This window comes from Salmo salar, chromosome 08, assembly GCF_965601325.2.
Source record: "Salmo salar chromosome 08, fSalSal1, whole genome shotgun sequence".
NCBI classification, from domain to species: Eukaryota; Metazoa; Chordata; class Actinopteri; order Salmoniformes; family Salmonidae; genus Salmo; species Salmo salar.
The window spans coordinates 37,728,781-37,750,000 of NC_138298.1; the positions used below are offsets into that span (position 1 = coordinate 37,728,781).

General features: G+C 46.7%; 1 protein-coding gene across 1 annotated transcript in view; it reads left to right on the forward strand.

Moving 5' to 3' along the window:
• LOC106595071 (multiple PDZ domain protein) overlaps positions 1–21,220 on the forward strand; it is a 134,612-nt gene that overhangs the window by 51,131 nt on the left and 62,261 nt on the right. Inside the window, exons 17-20 of the mRNA XM_082978287.1 lie at positions 6,135–6,264; positions 15,468–15,666; positions 19,531–20,031; positions 20,451–21,220. The exon at positions 20,451–21,220 is cut by the window's right edge and continues 232 nt beyond it. Of these exons, the coding sequence (XP_082834413.1) occupies positions 6,135–6,264; positions 15,468–15,666; positions 19,531–20,031; positions 20,451–21,220 (1,600 nt within the window). The remainder of the gene's footprint in view (positions 1–6,134; positions 6,265–15,467; positions 15,667–19,530; positions 20,032–20,450) is intronic.

Consider the following 21,220-nt stretch of genomic DNA (forward strand, 5'->3'; position numbering starts at 1 on the left):
CTTATGGAGTCAGCAGGAGCAGAAGCGCCATCCATGGCTGAGCAGGTCTCCCAACATGCCGGCCTCCTCCACCGCCTAGGCTTGGCCATGGATCAGGTGTTGGCCCGGTTGGAGAGATGGGAGAGAGGTGCCTCCCCAGCAGGACCAGCTCCGGTCCCTCACCCTGCGCCCCTACCCACATCCACTGAAGCGGGTGCCAGCGGGATCCGGATTTCACCTCCCAGGGAGTTCGATGGGACGGCCGCTGGGTGCAAGGGGTTCCTCCTCCAACTGGAACTGTACCTGGCGACCGTCCGCCTCCCTCCGACGAAGAGAGGGTGAGCGTCCTCGTCTCGTGTCTCACGGGTCGAGCCCTGGAATGGGCCAATGCGGTCTGGGATGGTCCAGACTCGGCCCGGGGTGACTACCCTGAGTTCACCCGCCGCTTCCGGGCGGTTTTCGATCATCCCCGGAGGGCAGGGCGGTGGGTGAGCTACTATTCCATTTGAGACAGGAGATGAGGACCGCTCAGGATTTCGCGTTGGAATTCCGGACTCTCGCCGCTGGATCGGGGTGGAACGAGCGGGCCCTGATAGACCACTATAGGTGCAGCCTTCGCGAGGACGTCTGCCGGGAGCTGGCATGTAGGGACAACACCTCCACTCTGGACCAACTGGTGGATTTGTCCATTAGATTGGACAACCTGCTGGCTGCCCGGGGACGTTCCAGTCGGGGCCTGTTCGTTCCGCCTACCAGTCCTCCCGCTCCACAGCCCATGGAGATAGGGGGGGCTGCATCGAGGAGGACTGGAGGGGGGGTCTCTCCTGCACCCGATGTGGACGCAGAGGACACATTGTGGACCGGTGCTGGAGAGGTCCCTCCGGGAGTTCGGAGGGCAGGCAGAGCACTGCTTCGACCCCCCAGGTGAGTCCGCACCAGCCACACCCAGAGCCCCCTGTCGACCACTTGTACACCTCCGTTTGTTTTCCTAATTTTTCCCCTCACTTCCAGTATAAGGCGCTAGTCGATTCAGGTGCAGCTGGGAGTTTTATGGACCATGGGTTAGCTAAGAGGTTAGGGATTCCCCGGGTTCAGCTGGACCACCCCTTCCCCGTGCACGCCCTAGATAGTCGACCGCTAGGGTCAGGCCAAGTAGGGGAGGTCACCGTGCCACTGGTTATGCAGACGTGGGGGGGTCATGTGGAGCGTATCAGCCTGTTCATCATTGACTCCCCAGCGTTCCCAGTGGTACTGGGAATCCCCTGGCTAGCCACACACAACCCCCAGATTTCGTGGGGGCAGAGGGCTCTGACGGGGTGGTCGAGGGAGTGCTCAGGTAGGTGCATAGGAGTTTCCATCGGTGCGACTACGGTGGAGAGTCCAGACCAAGTCTCCACCGTGCACATTCCCTCAGAGTATGCCGATTTGGCTATCGCCTTCAGTAAGACGAAGGCGACTCTATTACCACCCCATCGACGAGGGGATTGTGCGATAAACCTCCAGGCTGACGCGGTTCTTCCTAGGAGTCACGTGTATCCTCTGTCTCAGGAGGAGACAGTGGCTATGGATACATACGTCGCTGAGTCCTTGAGACAGGGATACATTCGGCCCTCTAAATCCCCCGTCTCCTCAAGCTTCTTTTTCGTGAAGAAGAAGGAGGGAGGTCTGCGCCCGTGCATTGACTATAGAGGTCTAAATGCTATCACAGTGGGTTTCAGTTACCCGCTACCTCTCATTGCTACGGCAGTGGAGTCATTTCACGGGGCGCGCTTCTTCACGAAATTGGATCTCAGGAGTGCGTATAACTTGGTGCGTATCCGAGATGGAGACAAATGGAAAACCGCATTTAGTACCACATCGGGCCATTATGAGTACCTCGTCATGCCGTATGGGTTAAAGAATGCTCCCGGTGTCTTCCAATCCTTTGTGGACGAGGTCCTTAGGGACATGCTCGGGCAGGGTGTGGTGGTGTACATCGATGACATCCTGATCTGCTCCGCCACACGGGCCGAGCATGTGTCCCTGGTGCGTAAAGTGCTTGGGCGGCTGCTGGAGCATAACCTATACGTCAAGGCTGAGAAATGTGAGTTCTTCAAAAGAGCCGTCTCATTTCTAGGATATCGCATTTCCACCTCGGGGGTGGAGGTGGAGTGTGACCGCGTGACGGCTGTGCGTAATTGGCCAACCCCAGCCACTGTGAAGGAGGTGCAGCGGTTCTTGGGGTTCGCTAATTATTATCGGAGGTTTATCCGGGGTTTTGGCCAGGTAGCAGCTCCCATTACCTCACTGATGAAGGGGGGGGCGGTGCGGCTACGATGGTCAGCAGAGGCGGACAGAGCCTTCCATCGTCTGAAGGTTCTGTTTACCAATGCACCTGTCCTGGCGCATCCGGACCCCTCTTTGCCATTCATAGTGGAGGTGGACGCGTCCGAGGCTGGGGTAGGAGCTGTGCTGTCGCAGCGTTCGGGCGTTCCTCCGAAGCTCCGCCCATGCGCGTTCTTTTCTAAGAAGCTGAGCCCGGCGGAGCGCAACTATGATGTGGGGGACCGGGAGCTGTTAGCCGTGGTCAGGGCTTTGACGGTGTGGAGACATTGGCTTGAGGGGGCACGTCACCCTTTTCTCATCTGGACCGACCACCGTAACCTGGAGTATATTCGGGCAGCGAGGAGGCTTAATCCCCGTCAGGCGAGGTGGGCCATGTTTTTTACGAGGTTTAACTTCACTCTCTCGTACATTCCTGGTTCCCGGAACCGGAAGGCTGACGCACTGTCGCGTCTCTACGACACCGAGGAGCGGACCATCGATCCCACTCCCATACTCCCCGCCTCCTGTCTGGTGGCACCGGTGGTATGGGAGGTGGATGCGGACATCGAGCGGGCGGGTCGGTCAGAACCCACTCCACCGCAGTGTCCCGTGGGCCTGAAATACGTTCCGCTTGGTGTTCGCGATCGACTGATCCGATGGTCCCATACTCTACCCTCCTCGGGTCGTCCTGGGGTGGAACGGACAGTGCGGGGCCTGAAGGGGAGGTACTGGTGGCCCACCTTGGCTGAGGATGTCCGGCGTTATGTCTCGTCCTGTTCAGTATGCGCTCAGTGTAAGGCTCCTAGGCACCTACCTCGAGGGAAATTACAGCCCCTCCCCGTTCCACAGCGGCCCTGGACTCACCTCTCGGTGGATTTCCTTACGGATCTCCCGCCGTCTCAGGGGAACACGGCGATCCTGGTCGTTGTGGACAGGTTCTCTAAGTCCTGCCGTCTGCTCCCTTTGCCCGGTCTTCCTACGGCCCTGCAGACCGCGGAGGCCCTGTTCACCCACGTCTTCCGGCACTATGGGGTGCCCGAGGACATCGTATCTGATCGGGGTCCCCAGTTTACGTCCAGGGTATGGAAATCGTTTATGGAGAGGCTGGGGGTCTCGGTCAGCCTGACCTCGGGGTTCCACCCCGAGAGTAATGGGCAGGTAGAGCGCATCAACCAGGATGTGGGCAGGTTCCTGCGGTCGTATTGCCAGGACCGGCCAGGGGAGTGGGCGCAGTTCGTGCCATGGGCCGAGATGGCCCAGAACTCTCAGCGCCACTCCTCCACTAATCTGTCACCCTTCCAGGTGGTGCTGGGGTATCAGCCGGTCCTGGTGCCATGGCAACAGAGCCAGACAGAGGCTCCTGCGGTGGAGGCATGGGTCAAGCGCTCTCAGGAGACCTGGAACGCGGTCCAGGAATGTTTAAGGAGGGCGAGCGAACGACACAAGGAGAGCGCTGACCGCCACCGCAGTGACGCCCCCGTGTTTAATTCGGGGGATAGAGTCTGGCTCTCGACCCGGAACATGCCTCTCCGCCTGCCCTGCCGGAAGCTGGGTCCGCGGTTTGTGGGGCCGTTTAAAGTCCTGAGGAGGATAAACGAGGTGTGTTACAGGTTACAACTTCCTTCGTATTACCGCATTAACCCCTCGTTTCATGTGTCTCTCCTCAGGCCGGTGGTAGCTGGTCCGCTGCAGGACAGTGAGGTGCTGGAGGCCCCCCCGCCCCCCCTGGACATCGGGGGGAGCCCGGCGTACACAGTCCGAGCCATCCTGGACTCCCGACGTCGGGTAGGGGGCCTGCAGTACCTCGTGGACTGGGAGGGGTACGGTCCGGAGGAGAGGTGCTGGGTTCCGGCGGCGGACGTTCTGGACCCCTCTATGCTGCTGGACTTCCACCGTCACCAACCGGATCGGCCGGCGCCTCGCCCTCCGGGCCGTCCCCGAGGCCGGCGTCGGCGTGCGGCTCCAGTCAGGGGAGGGGTACTGTCACAGAATCCAACGAAAGTGGCGCTCCTCCTCGGTCGGGCGGCGCTCGGCGGTCGTTGTCGCCGGCCTATTAGCTGCCACCGATCGTTGTTTCTGTGTCATTTAGTTTTGTCTGTCTGTTCCGCACCTGTTTTGTGCATGTCATTAGTGGGGGCTTATTTAATGTGTGTTTTCAGTTGGGATTTTGTGCGGGATTGTTTATTGTCCACGTTGTGTTATCGACAGTTTTTTGTAGAGGGATTTACCAGGCTGCGCTCCTTGCCTTGGAATTATATTTTGTGCTTTACGGGCGCAGTTAACAAATACGTGAACTTTGTATAGCGCCCTGTGCTTTTCGGCGTTTGTGTGAGTAAGGATTATTAAAAGACACTCACTTCCAGCACCTCTGTCTCCTGCACTTGATTCCGCCCATCAGCCAGTCCAAATCAGACGTGACAGTCATTGGGCGAGGCTCAGAGAAAGTGCTAGTGCCTAGTGTCTTCTTCATTGTGAGGATGTTACAATCATTCACTGTCCGACATTAAATCACTCAGCAGGTTTTTATTTTCGAACTTCTCTTAAATGACACTGAATCAGCCACTGCTTCAGTCAAGCGTTAAGGTTCCCAGTGTTTATTATGGGAACCTGCTGTCATACACCTGTTCTAAATACAACCCAGAAACACCTGTTCTAAATACAACCCAGAAACACCTGTTCTAAATACAACCCAGAAACACCTGTTCTAAATACAACCCAGAAACACCTGTTCTAAATACAACCCAGAAACACCTGTTCTAAATACAACCCAGAAACACCTGTTCTAAATACAACCCAGAAACACCTGTTCTAAATACAACCCAGAAACACCTGTTCTAAATACAGAAGCTCTCTTGGTGTCCTAACTATTCTTTATTTTCTTCAATTTAAAGTTTTATTAAGTTTTCTGGTTTTTCAATCAACCAACAAAACACATTCCACATTCACAGATGTGACAGACTAAAAAAATTCTAATAAAAAATAATACAAAAATAAATAATAATAAAATAAAAAACTAACATTAATAATTTTATTTTTTATATAATCTAAAGAATAATTATTAAAAAATAAATATATATATATAAAACCTTGTAGCAGCACTATCAGGGTTCTTATTAGCTATTCCCAGCCTTAGCTGAGATGACGAGCAAATAATTCGTTTTTAGATTTTACAGCACCTTACACAACATGTATTGCTCATTTCCCTAATCACCCCATTCACTCTGTCCAATATGAAATATAGTTGAGTACTGGAGACCAGAGTCTATCAAACTTGGGCTGTCTCTTGCGGAGGTCATAAGTGAGCTTTTCAAGAGGGAGAAAGTCAACCATCTGGTCAATCCACATTTTAAATGTAGAGAGACCCACAATAGAAGAATACATTTCTAGCAAATGTTCTCTGTCAGGATCAAGAACAAAGTCCTGCTGGGCCTTAAGAAGATAGATACATGGGGTCATATCAAACTGTACATCTAGTATTTTCTGTGCAGCAGTATATATAGATTGCCAAAATCTGGCAATCTCTCTACAGCTCCAAAATACATGCATATAGGTTCCACTTTCAGAGGTACATCTTTTACAGTTAGGAGAAATGTCTGTTTTCATTCTATGGAGTCTCATTGGAGTGTAATAACATGTGTACTTAGCTTCTTTCATTTTTACATTAGTAGAGGATCAGTATACCCTGTCCTCCACCCATAATGCATCACTGGTCCCTAACTATTCTAAACAGCTTGTAGGCCTGCTACCTTCATTCATCCGTTAATGCTTCGTTTTCTCCAGTTCATCCATCAGTTCATCCATCCTTCCATTCATTGATTGATTTATCCCTTATTTACTTTTATCTTCCTCAGGACGAGAAATCTCCGCGTCATTGTTCCAGCAGCAACATGGAGGACGGCGATAAGCTCCTGGCCCCGCACCCTTCTTTCGGCAGCCATTTTGAGAGGACAATCACTGTTGTCAGGGGCAACCGTAGCCTTGGTATGTTATCAGTGTTTTTCATTGTGGCGGGGTGTCTGTGTGTGTACATCGTCGGCACGGCGATACTGGGCGGAGAGGAGGAGAAGCTGATAATCGAGGGAAGTCAAAGATTTTTTCAGGAGTTGAGGTGAATAGTGGTGTTTCATAAGGGAATATCTGTAAAGGCTTATTTCATTTATAAAGTCGTATTGAATTCAACCAAATTGAAAAGGTAAGAGAGAGAGAAAGAACAGAGAGGAAGAAAGTTGACTAGCACTTTTTATTACTGGCACCATTGAAAACCCATGTCGATGACTGTGAAAGAGACAGTGGACCTCTGTTAAGAAAACCCATGTTGATGACTGTGAAAGAGACAGTGGACATCTGTTAAGAAAACCCATGTCGATGACTGTGAAAGAGACAGTGGACCTCTGTTAAGAAAACCCATGTTGATGACTGTGAAAGAGACAGTGGACCTCTGTTATTAAGAAAACCCATGTCGATGACTGTGAAAGAGACAGTGGACCTCTGTTAAGAAAACCCATGTCGATGACTGTGAAAGAGACAGTGGACCTCTGTTAAGAAAACCCATGTTGATGACTGTGAAAGAGACAGTGGACCTCTGTTAAGAAAACCCATGTTGATGACTGTGAAAGAGACAGTGGACCTCTGTTAAGAAAACCCATGTCGATGACTGTGAAAGAGACAGTGGACCTCTGTTAAGAAAACCCATGTTGATGACTGTGAAAGAGACAGTGGACCTCTGTTAAGAAAACCCATGTTGATGACTGTGAAAGAGACAGTGGACCTCTGTTATTAAGAAAACCCATGTTGATGACTGTGAAAGAGACAGTGGACCTCTGTTATTAAGAAAACCCATGTTGATGACTGTGAAAGAGACAGTGGACCTCTGTTATTAAGAAAACCCATGTTGATGACTGTGAAAGAGACAGTGGACCTCTGTTAAGAAAACCCATGTTGATGACTGTGAAAGAGACAGTGGACCTCTGTTATTAAGAAAACCCATGTTGATGACTGTGAAAGAGACAGTGGACCTCTTTAGTTTTTTTAAACATAACCTTTATTTAACTAGGCTACCAGGGAACAGTGGGTTAACTGCCTTGTTCAGGGGCAGAACGACAGATTTTTACCTTGTTAGCTCGGGGATTCAATCCAGCAACCTTTGTGGTTACTGGCCCAACGCACTAACCAGTAGGCTACCTGCCTCCTCTAACCAGTAGGCTACCTGCCTCCTCTAACCAGTAGGCTACCTGCCTCCTCTAACCAGTAGGCTACCTGCCTCCTCTAACCAGTAGCCTACCTGCCTCCTCTAACCAGTAGACTACCTGCCTCCTCTAACCAGTAGGCTACCTGCCTCCTCTAACCAGTAGGCTACCTGCCTCCTCTAACCAGTAGGCTACCTGCCTCCTCTAACCAGTAGGCTACCTGCCTCCTCTAACCAGTAGGCTACCTGCCTCCTCTAACCAGTAGGCTACCTGCCTCCTCTAACCAGTAGGCTACCTGCCTCCTCTAACCAGTAGGCTACCTGCCTACCCTCTAACCAGTAGGCTACCTGCCTCCTCTAACCAGTAGGCTACCTGCCTCCTCTAACCAGTAGGCTACCTGCCTCCTCTAACCAGTAGGCTACCTGCCTCCTCTAACCAGTAGGCTACCTGCCTCCTCTAACCAGTAGGCTACCTGCCTCCTCTAACCAGTAGGCTACCTGCCTCCTCTAACCACTAGGCTACCTGCCTCCTCTAACCAGTAGGCTACCTGCCTCCTCTAACCAGTAGGCTACCTGCCTCCTCTAACCAGTAGGCTACCTGCCTCCTCTAACCACTAGGCTACCTGCCTCCTCTAACCAGTAGGCTACCTGCCTCCTCTAACCAGTAGGCTACCTGCCTCCTCTAACCAGTAGGCTACCTGCCTCCTCTAACCAGTAGGCTACCTGCCTCCTCTAACCAGTAGGCTACCTGCCTCCTCTAACCAGTAGGCTACCTGCCTCCTCTAACCAGTAGGCTACCTGCCTCCTCTAACCAGTAGGCTACCTGCCTCCTCTAACCAGTAGGCTACCTGCCTCCTCTAACCAGTAGGCTACCTGCCTCCTCTAACCAGTAGGCTACCTGCCTCCTCTAACCAGTAGGCTACCTGCCTCCTCTAACCAGTAGGCTACCTGCCTCCTCTAACCAGTAGGCTACCTGCCTCCTCTAACCAGTAGGCTACCTGCCTCCTCTAACCAGTAGGCTACCTGCCTCCTCTAACCAGTAGGCTACCTGCCTCCTCTAACCAGTAGGCTACCTGCCTCCTCTAACCAGTAGGCTACCTGCCTCCTCTAACCAGTAGGCTACCTGCCTCCTCTAACCAGTAGGCTACCTGCCTCCTCTAACCAGTAGGCTACCTGCCTCCTCTAACCAGTAGGCTACCTGCCTCCTCTAACCACTAGGCTACCTGCCTCCTCTAACCAGTAGGCTACCTGCCTCCTCTAACCAGTAGGCTACCTGCCTCCTCTAACCAGTAGGCTACCTGCCTCCTCTAACCAGTAGGCTACCTGCCTCCTCTAACCAGTAGGCTACCTGCCTCCTCTAACCAGTAGGCTACCTGCCTCCTCTAACCAGTAGGCTACCTGCCTCCTCTAACCAGTAGGCTACCTGCCTCCTCTAACCAGTAGGCTACCTGCCTCCTCTAACCAGTAGGCTACCTGCCTCCTCTAACCAGTAGGCTACCTGCCTCCTCTAACCAGTAGGCTACCTGCCTCCTCTAACCAGTAGGCTACCTGCCTCCTCTAACCAGTAGGCTACCTGCCTCCTCTAACCACTAGGCTACCTGCCTCCTCTAACCAGTAGGCTACCTGCCTCCTCTAACCAGTAGGCTACCTGCCTCCTCTAACCACTAGGCTACCTGCCTCCTCTAACCAGTAGGCTACCTGCCTCCTCTAACCAGTAGGCTACCTGCCTCCTCTAACCAGTAGGCTACCTGCCTCCTCTAACCAGTAGGCTACCTGCCTCCTCTAACCAGTAGGCTACCTGCCTCCTCTAACCAGTAGGCTACCTGCCTCCTCTAACCAGTAGGCTACCTGCCTCCTCTAACCAGTAGGCTACCTGCCTCCTCTAACCAGTAGGCTACCTGCCTCCTCTAACCACTAGGCTACCTGCCTCCTCTAACCAGTAGGCTACCTGCCTCCTCTAACCAGTAGGCTACCTGCCTCCTCTAACCAGTAGGCTACCTGCCTCCTCTAACCAGTAGGCTACCTGCCTCCTCTAACCAGTAGGCTACCTGCCTCCTCTAACCAGTAGGCTACCTGCCTCCTCTAACCACTAGGCTACCTGCCTCCTCTAACCAGTAGGCTACCTGCCTCCTCTAACCAGTAGGCTACCTGCCTCCTCTAACCAGTAGGCTACCTGCCTCCTCTAACCAGTAGGCTACCTGCCTCCTCTAACCAGTAGGCTACCTGCCTCCTCTAACCAGTAGGCTACCTGCCTCCTCTAACCACTAGGCTACCTGCCTCCTCTAACCACTAGGCTACCTGCCTCCTCTAACCAGTAGGCTACCTGCCTCCTCTAACCAGTAGGCTACCCTGCCGCCCCAATTACATCACTTTGTCATCGTCACTTTAATGACAGGAAGGCCAGTGACAACAACACTGTCTTTCAGGAGCAATACATAAAGAGTTTATCTCTAGGTTTGTCAGCAACATGGTAGGATTATATTCATGTTATTGATTTGGTTATTTGTCACTTTAGAGAAGTTAGTTTCCAGACTGTGGAATCCATTTTTGAATGTAGACTTACTTTTTCAGTCTAGTTTGGCTACTTTACTTTGTTTGATCATTCAGACCTAGACTGCTTTGCGAAATGATTTTGATCCATTGGGACTACAGAATGTTGTGAGCATTTTGTTGTTATTTTAGCACTAAAGTGTGTTTATAATTATTACCTTGCCTGACACCTTACCAACATTAGATGTTCAAAATTACACCAAAGAGATAAAGCTCTACATTTATAACTATATTTATATTTCTTACTGTACTGTGTATGGTATGCTTTGTCAGTTTTGTTTGAACATGTGTTTTTTTTGTGAACTCACCTTTTTGTGAGAACACACGTGAGAAAGTTGTGAGAGATTTGTGAGAATCATAATTTGTGAGAATCCGTGTTTTTTTTTTGTTAGGACCCATCGTTTGTTAGAACACAAATTTGTGAGAACACCGTTGATGTGAATGTCTCATTGGTTTTTAACACATAGTTTGTTAAAACAAAAGAGATGGCTGTGTGTGAGAACATGTGTAAGTCTGTGACGTTTTGTTTCTTGTCTTGGGGAATGTATGGGGTATTGTTTCATATAGCTCCTTTTGTTTGTGAGAGATAAAGGCAAATGCATGGCACTTCAGTTCATGTTCGTTTGAGACAGTTTCTTCACAAATACGTGAAACTGCTTTTTCATTTCTTTGTTTCTGTCTTTGTGGATTCTTACTAGTCTATTTATTAACTGGGTTGTCGAAAAATGTCTGTCTTAAGGAAAACCTACAGACAAAGTAAGCAGTTAAAGGATGATAGTTAATGTGATATTATATTACTCTATGTTATCTTTACAGATTATATAAATATATATATACAGTTGCTGTGAAGGGAAGTGCTGTCTGTTCGTGTACCTGCTTCTCCAGCTCTGCTGGGTTATTCTCACTGTAGTTTCTCTCAGAGGTCTATAACTGTGATCGTCTGTGTGGCTGTAACCCATATGCACTATGATTGTATTGTAATTTGAATGTAATGCGAGAAGAAATATTTTTTTTTTTAAATCAATAAACTATATATTTTAAACACACATAAAACTTTTTTTTGAAAGTCATTTATTTTTGATCTACCTTCAAATTGTGTACGCTCATAGTGTGGTGGTGTAGTCCCTCATAGTGTGGTGGTGTAGTCCCTCATAGTGTGGTGGTGTAGTCCCTCATAGTGTGGTGGTGTAGTCCCTCATAGTGTGGTGGTGTAGTCCCTCATAGTGTGGTGGTGTAGTCCCTCATAGTGTGGTGGTGTAGTCCCTTGCTGGAGATGTGGCCTGACTAGTGTGTAGTCCTAATGCACTCCTCCGCAAGTGTGTGTGTGTGTGTGTGCGTGTGTGTGTGTGTGTGCGTGTGTGTGTGTGTGTGTGTGTGCGTGCGTAAGTGCGTGCGTGCGTGTGCTACCCTTGCTAAATACTAGACAGCCAATGCAATCCTCTTCTAGCCATGTTTGTGTGCAGCTGTGTTTGTTTAATCTTCCAAACACCCTTTTTGAACCTGTGACACTGAGGTGTGTGTGTGTGTGTGTGTGTGTGTGTGTGTGTGTGTGTGTGTGTGTGTGTGTGTGTGTGTGTGTGTGTGTGTGTGTGTGTGTGTGTGTGTGTGTGTGTGTGTGTGTGTGTGCAGGCTAGCCTGCTGTCGTCTGTCAGTTTTGGCATTAGTTCAATTTTGGGGGTTAACCCACCAGTCACCTGTTTCCCCACCTCCACCCTGTACGTGTGTGTGTGTGTGTGTGTGTGTGTGTGTGTGTGTGTGTGTGTGTGTGTGTGTGTGTGTGTGTGTGTGTGTGTAGCGATGACGGATGGGGGATGTGTGTGTCCTTGTACAACTAGTTGGCCCCAATTCAATCAGATAAAGAGAAACCCCACTGTGGGGTCACTCAGAACATAGTCTGTTATTGGAGGAGAAACCCCACTGTGGGGTCACTCAGAACATATCTGTTATTGGAGGAGAAACCCCACTGTGGGGTCACTCAGAACACTACCTCTGTTATTGGAGGAGAAACCCCACTGTGGGGTCACTCAGAACATTACCTCTGTTATTGGAGGAGAAACCCCACTGTGGGGTCACTCAGAACATTACCTCTGTTATTGGAGGAGAAACCCCACTGTGGGGTCACTCAGAACATTACCTCTGTTATTGGAGGAGAAACCCCACTGTGGGGTCACTCAGAACACTAAGTCTGTTATTGGAGGAGAAACCCCACTGTGGGGTCACTCAGAACATTACCTCTGTTATTGGAGGAGAAACCCCACTGTGGGGTCACTCAGAACATTACCTCTGTTATTGGAGGAGAAACCCCACTGTGGGGTCACTCAGAACATTACCTCTGTTATTGGAGGAGAAACCCCACTGTGGGGTCACTCAGAACATTACCTCTGTTATTGGAGGAGAAACCCCACTGTGGGGTCACTCAGAACACTAAGTCTGTTATTGGAGGAGAAACCCCACTGTGGGGTCACTCAGAACATTACCTCTGTTATTGGAGGAGAAACCCCACTCTGGGGTCACTCAGAACATTACCTCTGTTATTGGAGGAGAAACCCCACTGTGGGGTCACTCAGAACATTACCTCTGTTATTGGAGGAGAAACCCCACTGTGGGGTCACTCAGAACATTACCTCTGTTATTGGAGGAGAAACCCCACTGTGGGGTCACTCAGAACATTACCTCTGTGAGAAACCCCACTGTGGGGTCACTCAGAACATTACCTCTGTTATTGGAGGAGAAACCCCACTGTGGGGTCACTCAGAACATTACCTCTGTTATTGGAGGAGAAACCCCACTGTGGGGTCACTCAGAACATTACCTCTGTTATTTGCTGTGTTAAAACATTGAGATTATTATTAGAGTGTGACTACAGGTATATGTGTGTTGTAGTGTGACTACAGGTATATATGTGTGTGTGAGGTGTGACTACAGGTATATAGTGTGTTGTAGTGTGACTACAGGTATATATGTGTTGTAGTGTGACTACAGGTATATGTGTGTTGTAGTGTGACTACAGGTATATGTGTGTGTGTTGTAGTGTGACTACAGGTATATGTGTGTTGTAGTGTGACTACAGGTATATGTGTGTGTGTTGAGGTGTGACTACAGGTATATATGTGTGTTGTAGTGCGACTACAGGTATATACTACAGGATATGTGTGTTGTAGTGTGACTACAGGTATATGTGTGTGTGTTGTAGTGTGACTACAGGTATATGTGTGTTGGAGTGTGACTACAGGTATATGTGTGTTGGAGTGTGACTACAGGTATATGTGTGTTGAGGTGTGACTACAGGTATATGTGTTGGAGTGTGACTACAGGTATATATGTGTTGGAGTGTGACTACAGGTATATGTGTGTTGTAGTGTGACTACAGGTATATGTGTGTTGTAGTGTGACTACAGGTATATGTGTGTTGTAGTGTGACTACAGGTATATGTGTGTTGTAGTGTGACTACAGGTATATATGTGTGTTGTAGTGTGACTACAGGTATATGTGTGTTGTAGTGTGACTACAGGTATATGTGTGTTGTAGTGTGACTACAGGTATATGTGTGTTGGAGTGTGACTACAGGTATATGTGTGTTGAGGTGTGACTACAGGTATATGTGTTGGAGTGTGACTACAGGTATATATGTGTTGGAGTGTGACTACAGGTATATGTGTGTTGTAGTGTGACTACAGGTATATGTGTGTTGTAGTGTGACTACAGGTATATGTGTGTTGTAGTGTGACTACAGGTATATGTGTGTTGTAGTGTGACTACAGGTATATATGTGTGTTGTAGTGTGACTACAGGTATATGTGTGTTGTAGTGTGACTACAGGTATATGTGTGTTGGAGTGTGACTACAGGTATATATGTGTAGTAATGTGACTACCGGTATATATGTGTGTTGTAGTGTGACTACAGGTATATGTGTGTTGTAGTGTGTCTACAGGTATATGTGTGTTGTAGTGTGACTAAAGGTATATGTGTGTTGTAGTGTGTCTACAGGTATATGTGTGTTGGAGTGTGACTACAGGTATATATGTGTTGTAGTGTGACTACAGGTATATGTGTGTTGTAGTGTGACTACAGGTATATGTGTGTTGGAGTGTGACTACAGGTATATGTGTGTTGTAGTGTGACTACAGGTATATGTGTGTTGAGGTGTGACTACAGGTATATGTGTGTTGAGAGGTGTGACTACAGGTATATGTGTGTTGGAGTGTGACTACAGGTATATGTGTGTGTGTTGAGGTGTGACTACAGGTATATGTGTGTTGTAGTGTGACTACAGGTATATGTGTGTTGGAGTGTGACTACAGGTTATATGTGTGTTGTAGTGTGACTACAGGTATATTGTGTGTTGTAGTGTGACTACACGTATATGTGTGTTGAGGTGTGACTACAGGTATATGTGTGTTGGAGTGTGACTACAGGTATATGTGTGTGTGTTGAGGTGTGACTACAGGTATATGTGTGTTGGAGTGTGACTACAGGTATATGTGTGTGTGTTGAGGTGTGACTACAGGTATATGTGTGTTGGAGTGTGACTACAGGTATATGTGTGTCGGAGTGTGTCTACAGGTATATGTGTGTTGTAGTGTGACTACAGGTATATGTGTGTGTTGTAGTGTGACTACAGGTATATATGTGTGTTGTAGTGTGACTACAGGTATATATGTGTGTTGTAGTGTGACTACAGGTATATATGTGTGTTGTAGTGTGACTACAGGTATATATGTGTTGTAGTGTGACTACAGGTATATATGTGTGTTGTAGTGTGACTACAGGTATATGTGTGTTGTAGTGTGACTACAGGTATATGTGTGTTGAGTGTGACTACAGGTATATGTGTTGGAGTGTGACTACAGGTATATGTGTGTTGTAGTGTGTCTACAGGTATATATGTGTTGTAGTGTGACTACAGGTATATGTGTGTGTTGTAGTGTGACTACAGGTATATGTGTGTGTTGGAGTGTGACTACAGGTATATGTGTGTTGAGGTGTGACTACAGGTATATGTGTGTGTTGAGGTGTGACTACAGGTATATGTGTGTGTTGAGGTGTGACTACAGGTATATGTGTGTGTTGTAGTGTGACTACAGGTATATGTGTGTTGTAGTGTAACTACAGGTATATATGTGTGTTGAGGTGTGACTACAGGTATATATGTGTTGGAGTGTGACTACAGGTATATGTGTGTGTGTTGTAGTGTGACTACAGGTATATGTGTTGGAGTGTGACTACAGATATATGTGTGTTGGAGTGTGACTACAGGTATATGTGTGTTGTAGTGTGACTACAGATATATGTGTGTTGGAGTGTGACTACAGGTATATGTGTGTTGGAGTGTGACTACAGATATATGTGTGTTGGAGTGTGACTACAGGTATATGTGTGTTGGAGTGTGACTACAGGTATATGTGTGTTGCAGTGTGACTACAGGTATATGTGTGTGTGTTAACAGGTATGACAGTGAGTGCTATAAAGGACGGCTCAGGGATGTTGATCCGGTCAGTGATCCGTGGAGGGTCAGTCAGTCAGGATGGGAGGCTGGGTGTAGGAGACACTATCCTGGCTGTTAACGGAGTTCCCACCACCAACCTGACCAATGCTATGTGTAGAGCCCTGCTGAGGAGACACTCTGTTACAGAGCCAGATATGAGGTACGACACACACACACCTACAGGCTACTGTATATACAAACATTCACACCAACCACCAACCTGACCTGACCAACACTGTGCCTGGATCTGTGATACAGAGGCATTCTGTTATAGGTCCAGATATGACTTGACCAGGACACACCCTCAGAACCACAACTCTGAATCCAAACTCTCCTGTCTTTCCTAGTACTTTAATGTCCAGTATCCTTTAATATCCAGTATCCTTTAATATCCAGTATCCTTTAATATCCAGTATCCTTTAATATCCAGTGTCCTTTAATATCCAGTATCCTTTAATATCCAGTATCCTTTAATGTCCAGTATCCTTTAATGTCCAGTATCCTTTAATATCCAGTATCCTTTAATATCCAGTATCCTTTAATATCCAGTATCCTTTAATATCCAGTGTCCTTTAATATCCAGTATCCTTTAATATCCAGTATCCTTTAATATCCAGTGTCCTTTAATTCCAGTATCCTTTAATATCCAGTATCCTTTAATATCCAGTATCCTTTAATGTCCAGTATCCTTTAATGTCCAGTATCCTTTAATATCCAGTATCCTTTAATGTCCAGTATCCTTTAATGTCCAGTATCCTTTAATATCCAGTATCCTTTAATATCCAGTATCCTTTAATATCCAGTATCCTTTAATGTCCAGTATCCTTTAATATCCAGTATCCTTTAATATCCAGTATCCTTTAATATCCAGTATCCTTTAATATCCAGTATCCTTTAATGTCCAGTGTCCTTTAATATCCAGTATCCTTTAATGTCCAGTATCCTTTAATATCCAGTATCCTTTAATGTCCAGTGTCCTTTAATATCCAGTATCCTTTAATTCCAGTTCCTTTAATTCCAGGATCCTTTAATATCCAGTATCCTTTAATATCCAGTATCCTTTAATATCCAGTATCCTTTAATGTCCAGTATCCTTTAATATCCAGTATCCTTTAATGTCCAGTGTCCTTTAATGTCCAGTATCCTTTAATATCCAGTATCCTTTAATATCCAGTATCCTTTAATATCCAGTATCCTTTAATGTCCAGTATCCTTTAATATCCAGTATCCTTTAATATCCAGTGTCCTTTAATGTCCAGTTTAATGTCCCGTATCCTTTAATATCCAGTATCCTTTAATATCCAGTATCCTTTAATGTCCAGTATCCTTTAATATCCAGTATCCTTTAATTCCAGTGTCCTTTAATATCCAGTGTCCTTTAATATCCAGTATCCTTTAATATCCAGTATCCTTTAATGTCCCGTATCCTTTAATATCCAGTATCCTTTAATATCCAGTATCCTTTAATGTCCAGTGTCCTTTAATATCCAGTATCCTTTAATATCCAGTATCCTTTAATGTCCCGTATCCTTTAATATCCAGTATCCTTTAATATCCAGTATCCTTTAATGTCCAGTATCCTTTAATATCCAGTATCCTTTAATATCCAGTGTCCTTTAATATCCAGTATCCTTTAATATCCAGTATCCTTTAATGTCCCGTATCCTTTAATATCCAGTATCCTTTAATATCCAGTATCCTTTAATGTCCAGTATCCTTTAATATCCAGTATCCTTTAATATCCAGTGTCCTTTAATGTCCAGTATCCTTTAATGTATCCTTTAATATCCAGTATCCTTTAATGTCCAGTATCCTTTAATATCCAGTATCCTTTAATATCCAGTATCCTTTAATATCCAGTGTCCTTTAATATCCAGTATCCTTTAATATCCAGTGTCCTTTAATATCCAGTATCCTTTAATATCCAGTATCCTTTAATATCCAGTATCCTTTAATATCCAGTATCCTTTAATTCCAGATCCTTTAATGTCCAGGATCCTTTAATATCCAGTATCCTTTAATATCCAGTATCCTTTAATATCCAGTATCCTTTAATATCCAGTATCCTTTAATGTCCAGGATCCTTTAATATCCAGTATCCTTTAATATCCAGTATCCTTTAATATCCAGTATCCTTTAATATCCAGTATCCTTTAATATCCAGTATCCTTTAATATCCAGTATCCTTTAATATCCAGTGTCCTTTAATGTTCCGTTTCCTTTAATGTCCTGTATCCTTTAATGTCCAGTATCCTTTAATATCCAGTATCTTTTAATGTCCAGTATCTACATTTTATGTACATTTGAATTCTCCTTCCGCTGATCAGTGCTACTGTTATGAGTTAGTATAGCTGAATGTATTATAATCACACAGGTCTGTGTTGTCCGTGGTCGTTAAATTAGTATAGCTGAATGTATTATAATCCCACAGGTCTGTGTTGGCCGTGGTCGTTAAGTTAGTATAGCTGAATGTATTATAATCCCACAGGTCTGTGTTGTCCGTGGTCGTTAAATTAGTATAGCTGAATGTATTATAATCCCACAGGTCTGTGTTGTCCGTGGTCGTTAAATTAGTATAGCTGAATGTATTATAATCCCACAGGTCTGTGTTGTCCGTGGTCGTTAAGTTAGTATAGCTGAATGTATTATAATCCCACAGGTCTGTGTTGTCCGTGGTCGTTAAATTAGTATAGCTGAATGTATTATAATCCCACAGGTCTGTGTTGTCCGTGGTCGTTAAATTAGTATAGCTGAATGTATTATAATCCCACAGGTCTGTGTTGTCCGTGGTCGTTAAATTAGTATAGCTGAATGTATTATAATCCCACAGGTCTGTGTTGTCCGTGGTCATTAAATTAGTATAGCTGAATGTATTATAATCCCACAGGCATCTGCTGACCCTCATTCAACACATCATCATTCAACACATCATCATTGCAGTATGTTTGTAATAACAGCTCCAACACATCATCATTGCAGTATGTTTCTAATGACAGCTCCAACACATCATCATTGCAGTATGTTTGTAATGACAGCTCCAACACATCATCATTGCAGTATGTTTGTAATAACAGCTCCAACACATCATCATTGCAGTATGTTTGTAATGACAGCTCCAACACATCATCATTGCAGTATGTTTCTAATGACAGCTCCAACACATCATCATTGCAGTATGTTTGTAATAACAGCTCCAACACATCATCATTGCAGTATGTTTGTAATAACAGCTCCAACACATCATCATTGCAGTATGTTTGTAATAACAGCTCCAACACATCACCATTGCAGTATGTTTGTAATGACAGCTCCAACACATCATCATTGCAGTATGTTTGTAATGACAGCTCCAACACATCATCATTGCAGTATGTTTGTAATGACAGCTCCAACACATCATCATTGCAGTATGTTTGTAATGACAGCTCCAACACATCATCATTGCAGCATGTTTTCTAATAACAGCTCCAACACATCATCATTGCAGTATGTTTGTAATGACAGCTCCAACACATCATCATTGCAGTATGTTTTCTAATGACAGCTCCAACACATCATCATTGCAGTATGTTTGTAATGACAGCTCCAACACATCATCATTGCAGCATGTTTTCTAATAACAGCTCCAACACATCATCATTGCAGTATGTTTGTAATGACAGCTCCAACACATCATCATTGCAGTATGTTTCTAATGACAGCTCCAACACATCATCATTGCAGTATGTTTTCTAATGACAGCTCCAACACATCATCATTGCAGCATGTTTTCTAATGACAGCTTCATGACAGCTTCGTTATTTTCTAGTTTTTAACTATCTTTGGACATTTGTCTAAATGACACAAACACAGACACATACCTACATTAACTATGTCTCTCTCTATCAACTCACTCGCTCACCTTTCTCTCTCTCGCTCTCTCTTTTTCTCTCTCTCTTTCTTTCTCTCTCTTTCGCTCTCTTTATCTCTCTCTCACTTTCTTTCTCTCTCTCTTTATTTCTCTCTATCACCTTTCACTCCACAGTGTGACATTCATCCCCTCGTCTCTGGTAGAGGAGCACCGTGCCTCCATGGCCCAGCAGCCTCTGTCATCCATCATGGTGGACGGCCCCTCACCCTGCCCCCTGACCCCTTCCCCTACCCCCCCTGGAGGTCCAACCCCTTCCCGTACCCCTCCTGGAGGTCCAATCCCTTCCCCAACCCCTCCTGGAGGTCCAATCCCTTCCCCTACCCCTCCTGGAGGTCCGACCCCTTCCCCTACCCCTCCTGGAGCCCCAGATACAGCCTCAACAGTCCCAACTCCAGGTCCAGCTACAGCCCCAAAGCCTCAAGGCCCTTCTCTACCCAGACCTGTAGTGTCAGCTACAAGTACAGCCCCAGCCTCAACAGTCCCAACTCCAGGTCCAGCTACAGCCCCAAGGCCTCAAGGCCCTTCTCTACCCAGACCTGTAGTGTCAGCTACAAGTACAGCTCCAGCCTCAACCCCAACCACAGGCCCACCCAGACCCCCACCCCCAGACAAGAGGTAAGATCCCATCTTCAAACTGTGAAACAAATAACAATAAACATGAAGCCCTTACTCCAGCCCTAACCTCAAGCCTTACCCCAACTCTAACCTCAACCCTTATCGCAGCTCTAACCTCAACCCTTATCGCAGCTCTAACCTCAACCCTTACCCGAGCTCTAACCTCAAACCTTACCCCAGCTCTAACCTCAACCCTTACCCCAGCTCTAACCTCAACTCTTACCCCAGCTCTAACCTCAAATCTTACTCCAGCCCTAACCTCAAACCTTATCCCAGCTCTAACATCAAACCTTACCCCAGCTCTATCCTCAACCATTATCCCAGCTCTAACCTCAACCCTTATCCCAGCTCTAACCTCAACTCTTATCCCAGCCCTAACCTCAAACCTTACCCCGCTCTAACCTCAAATCTTACCCCAGCTCTAACCTCAACTCTGACTCCAGCACTCACCTCAACCCTTATCCCAGCTCTAACCTCAACCCTTACACCAGCCCTAACCTCAACTCTTACTCCAGCCCTAACCTCAAACCTTACCCCAGCTTTAACCTCAACCCTTACCCCAGCTCTAACCTCAAATCTTACCCCAGCCCTAACCTCAATCTTTACCCCAGCTCTAACCTCAAATCTTACCCCAGCTCTAACCTCAACCCTTACCCCAGCTCTAACCTCAACCCTTATCCCAGCTCTAACCTCAACCCTTATCCCAGCTCTAACCTCAAGCCTTACCCCAGCTCTAACCTCAACCCTTACCCCAGCTCTAACCTCAACTCTTATCCCAGCTCTAACCTCAACCCTTACCCCAGCTCTAACCTCAACCCTTACCCCAGCTCTAACCTCAACCCTTATCCCAGCTCTAACCTCAAACCTTATCCCAGCTCTAACCTCAAGCCTTACCCCAGCTCTAACCTCAAACCTTATCCCAGCTCTAACCTCAACCCTTATCCCAGCTCTAACCTCAACTCTTATCCCAGCTCTAACCTCAACCCTTACCCCAGCTCTAACCTCAAGCCTTACCCCAGCTCTAACCTCAACTCTTATCCCAGTTCTAACCTCAAGCCTTATCCCAGCTCTAACCTCAAAACTTACCCCAGCTCTAACCTCAACCCTTATCCCAGCTCTAACCTCAACTCTTATCCCAGCTCTAACCTCAACCCTTATCCCAGCTCTAACCTCAAAACTTATCCCAGCT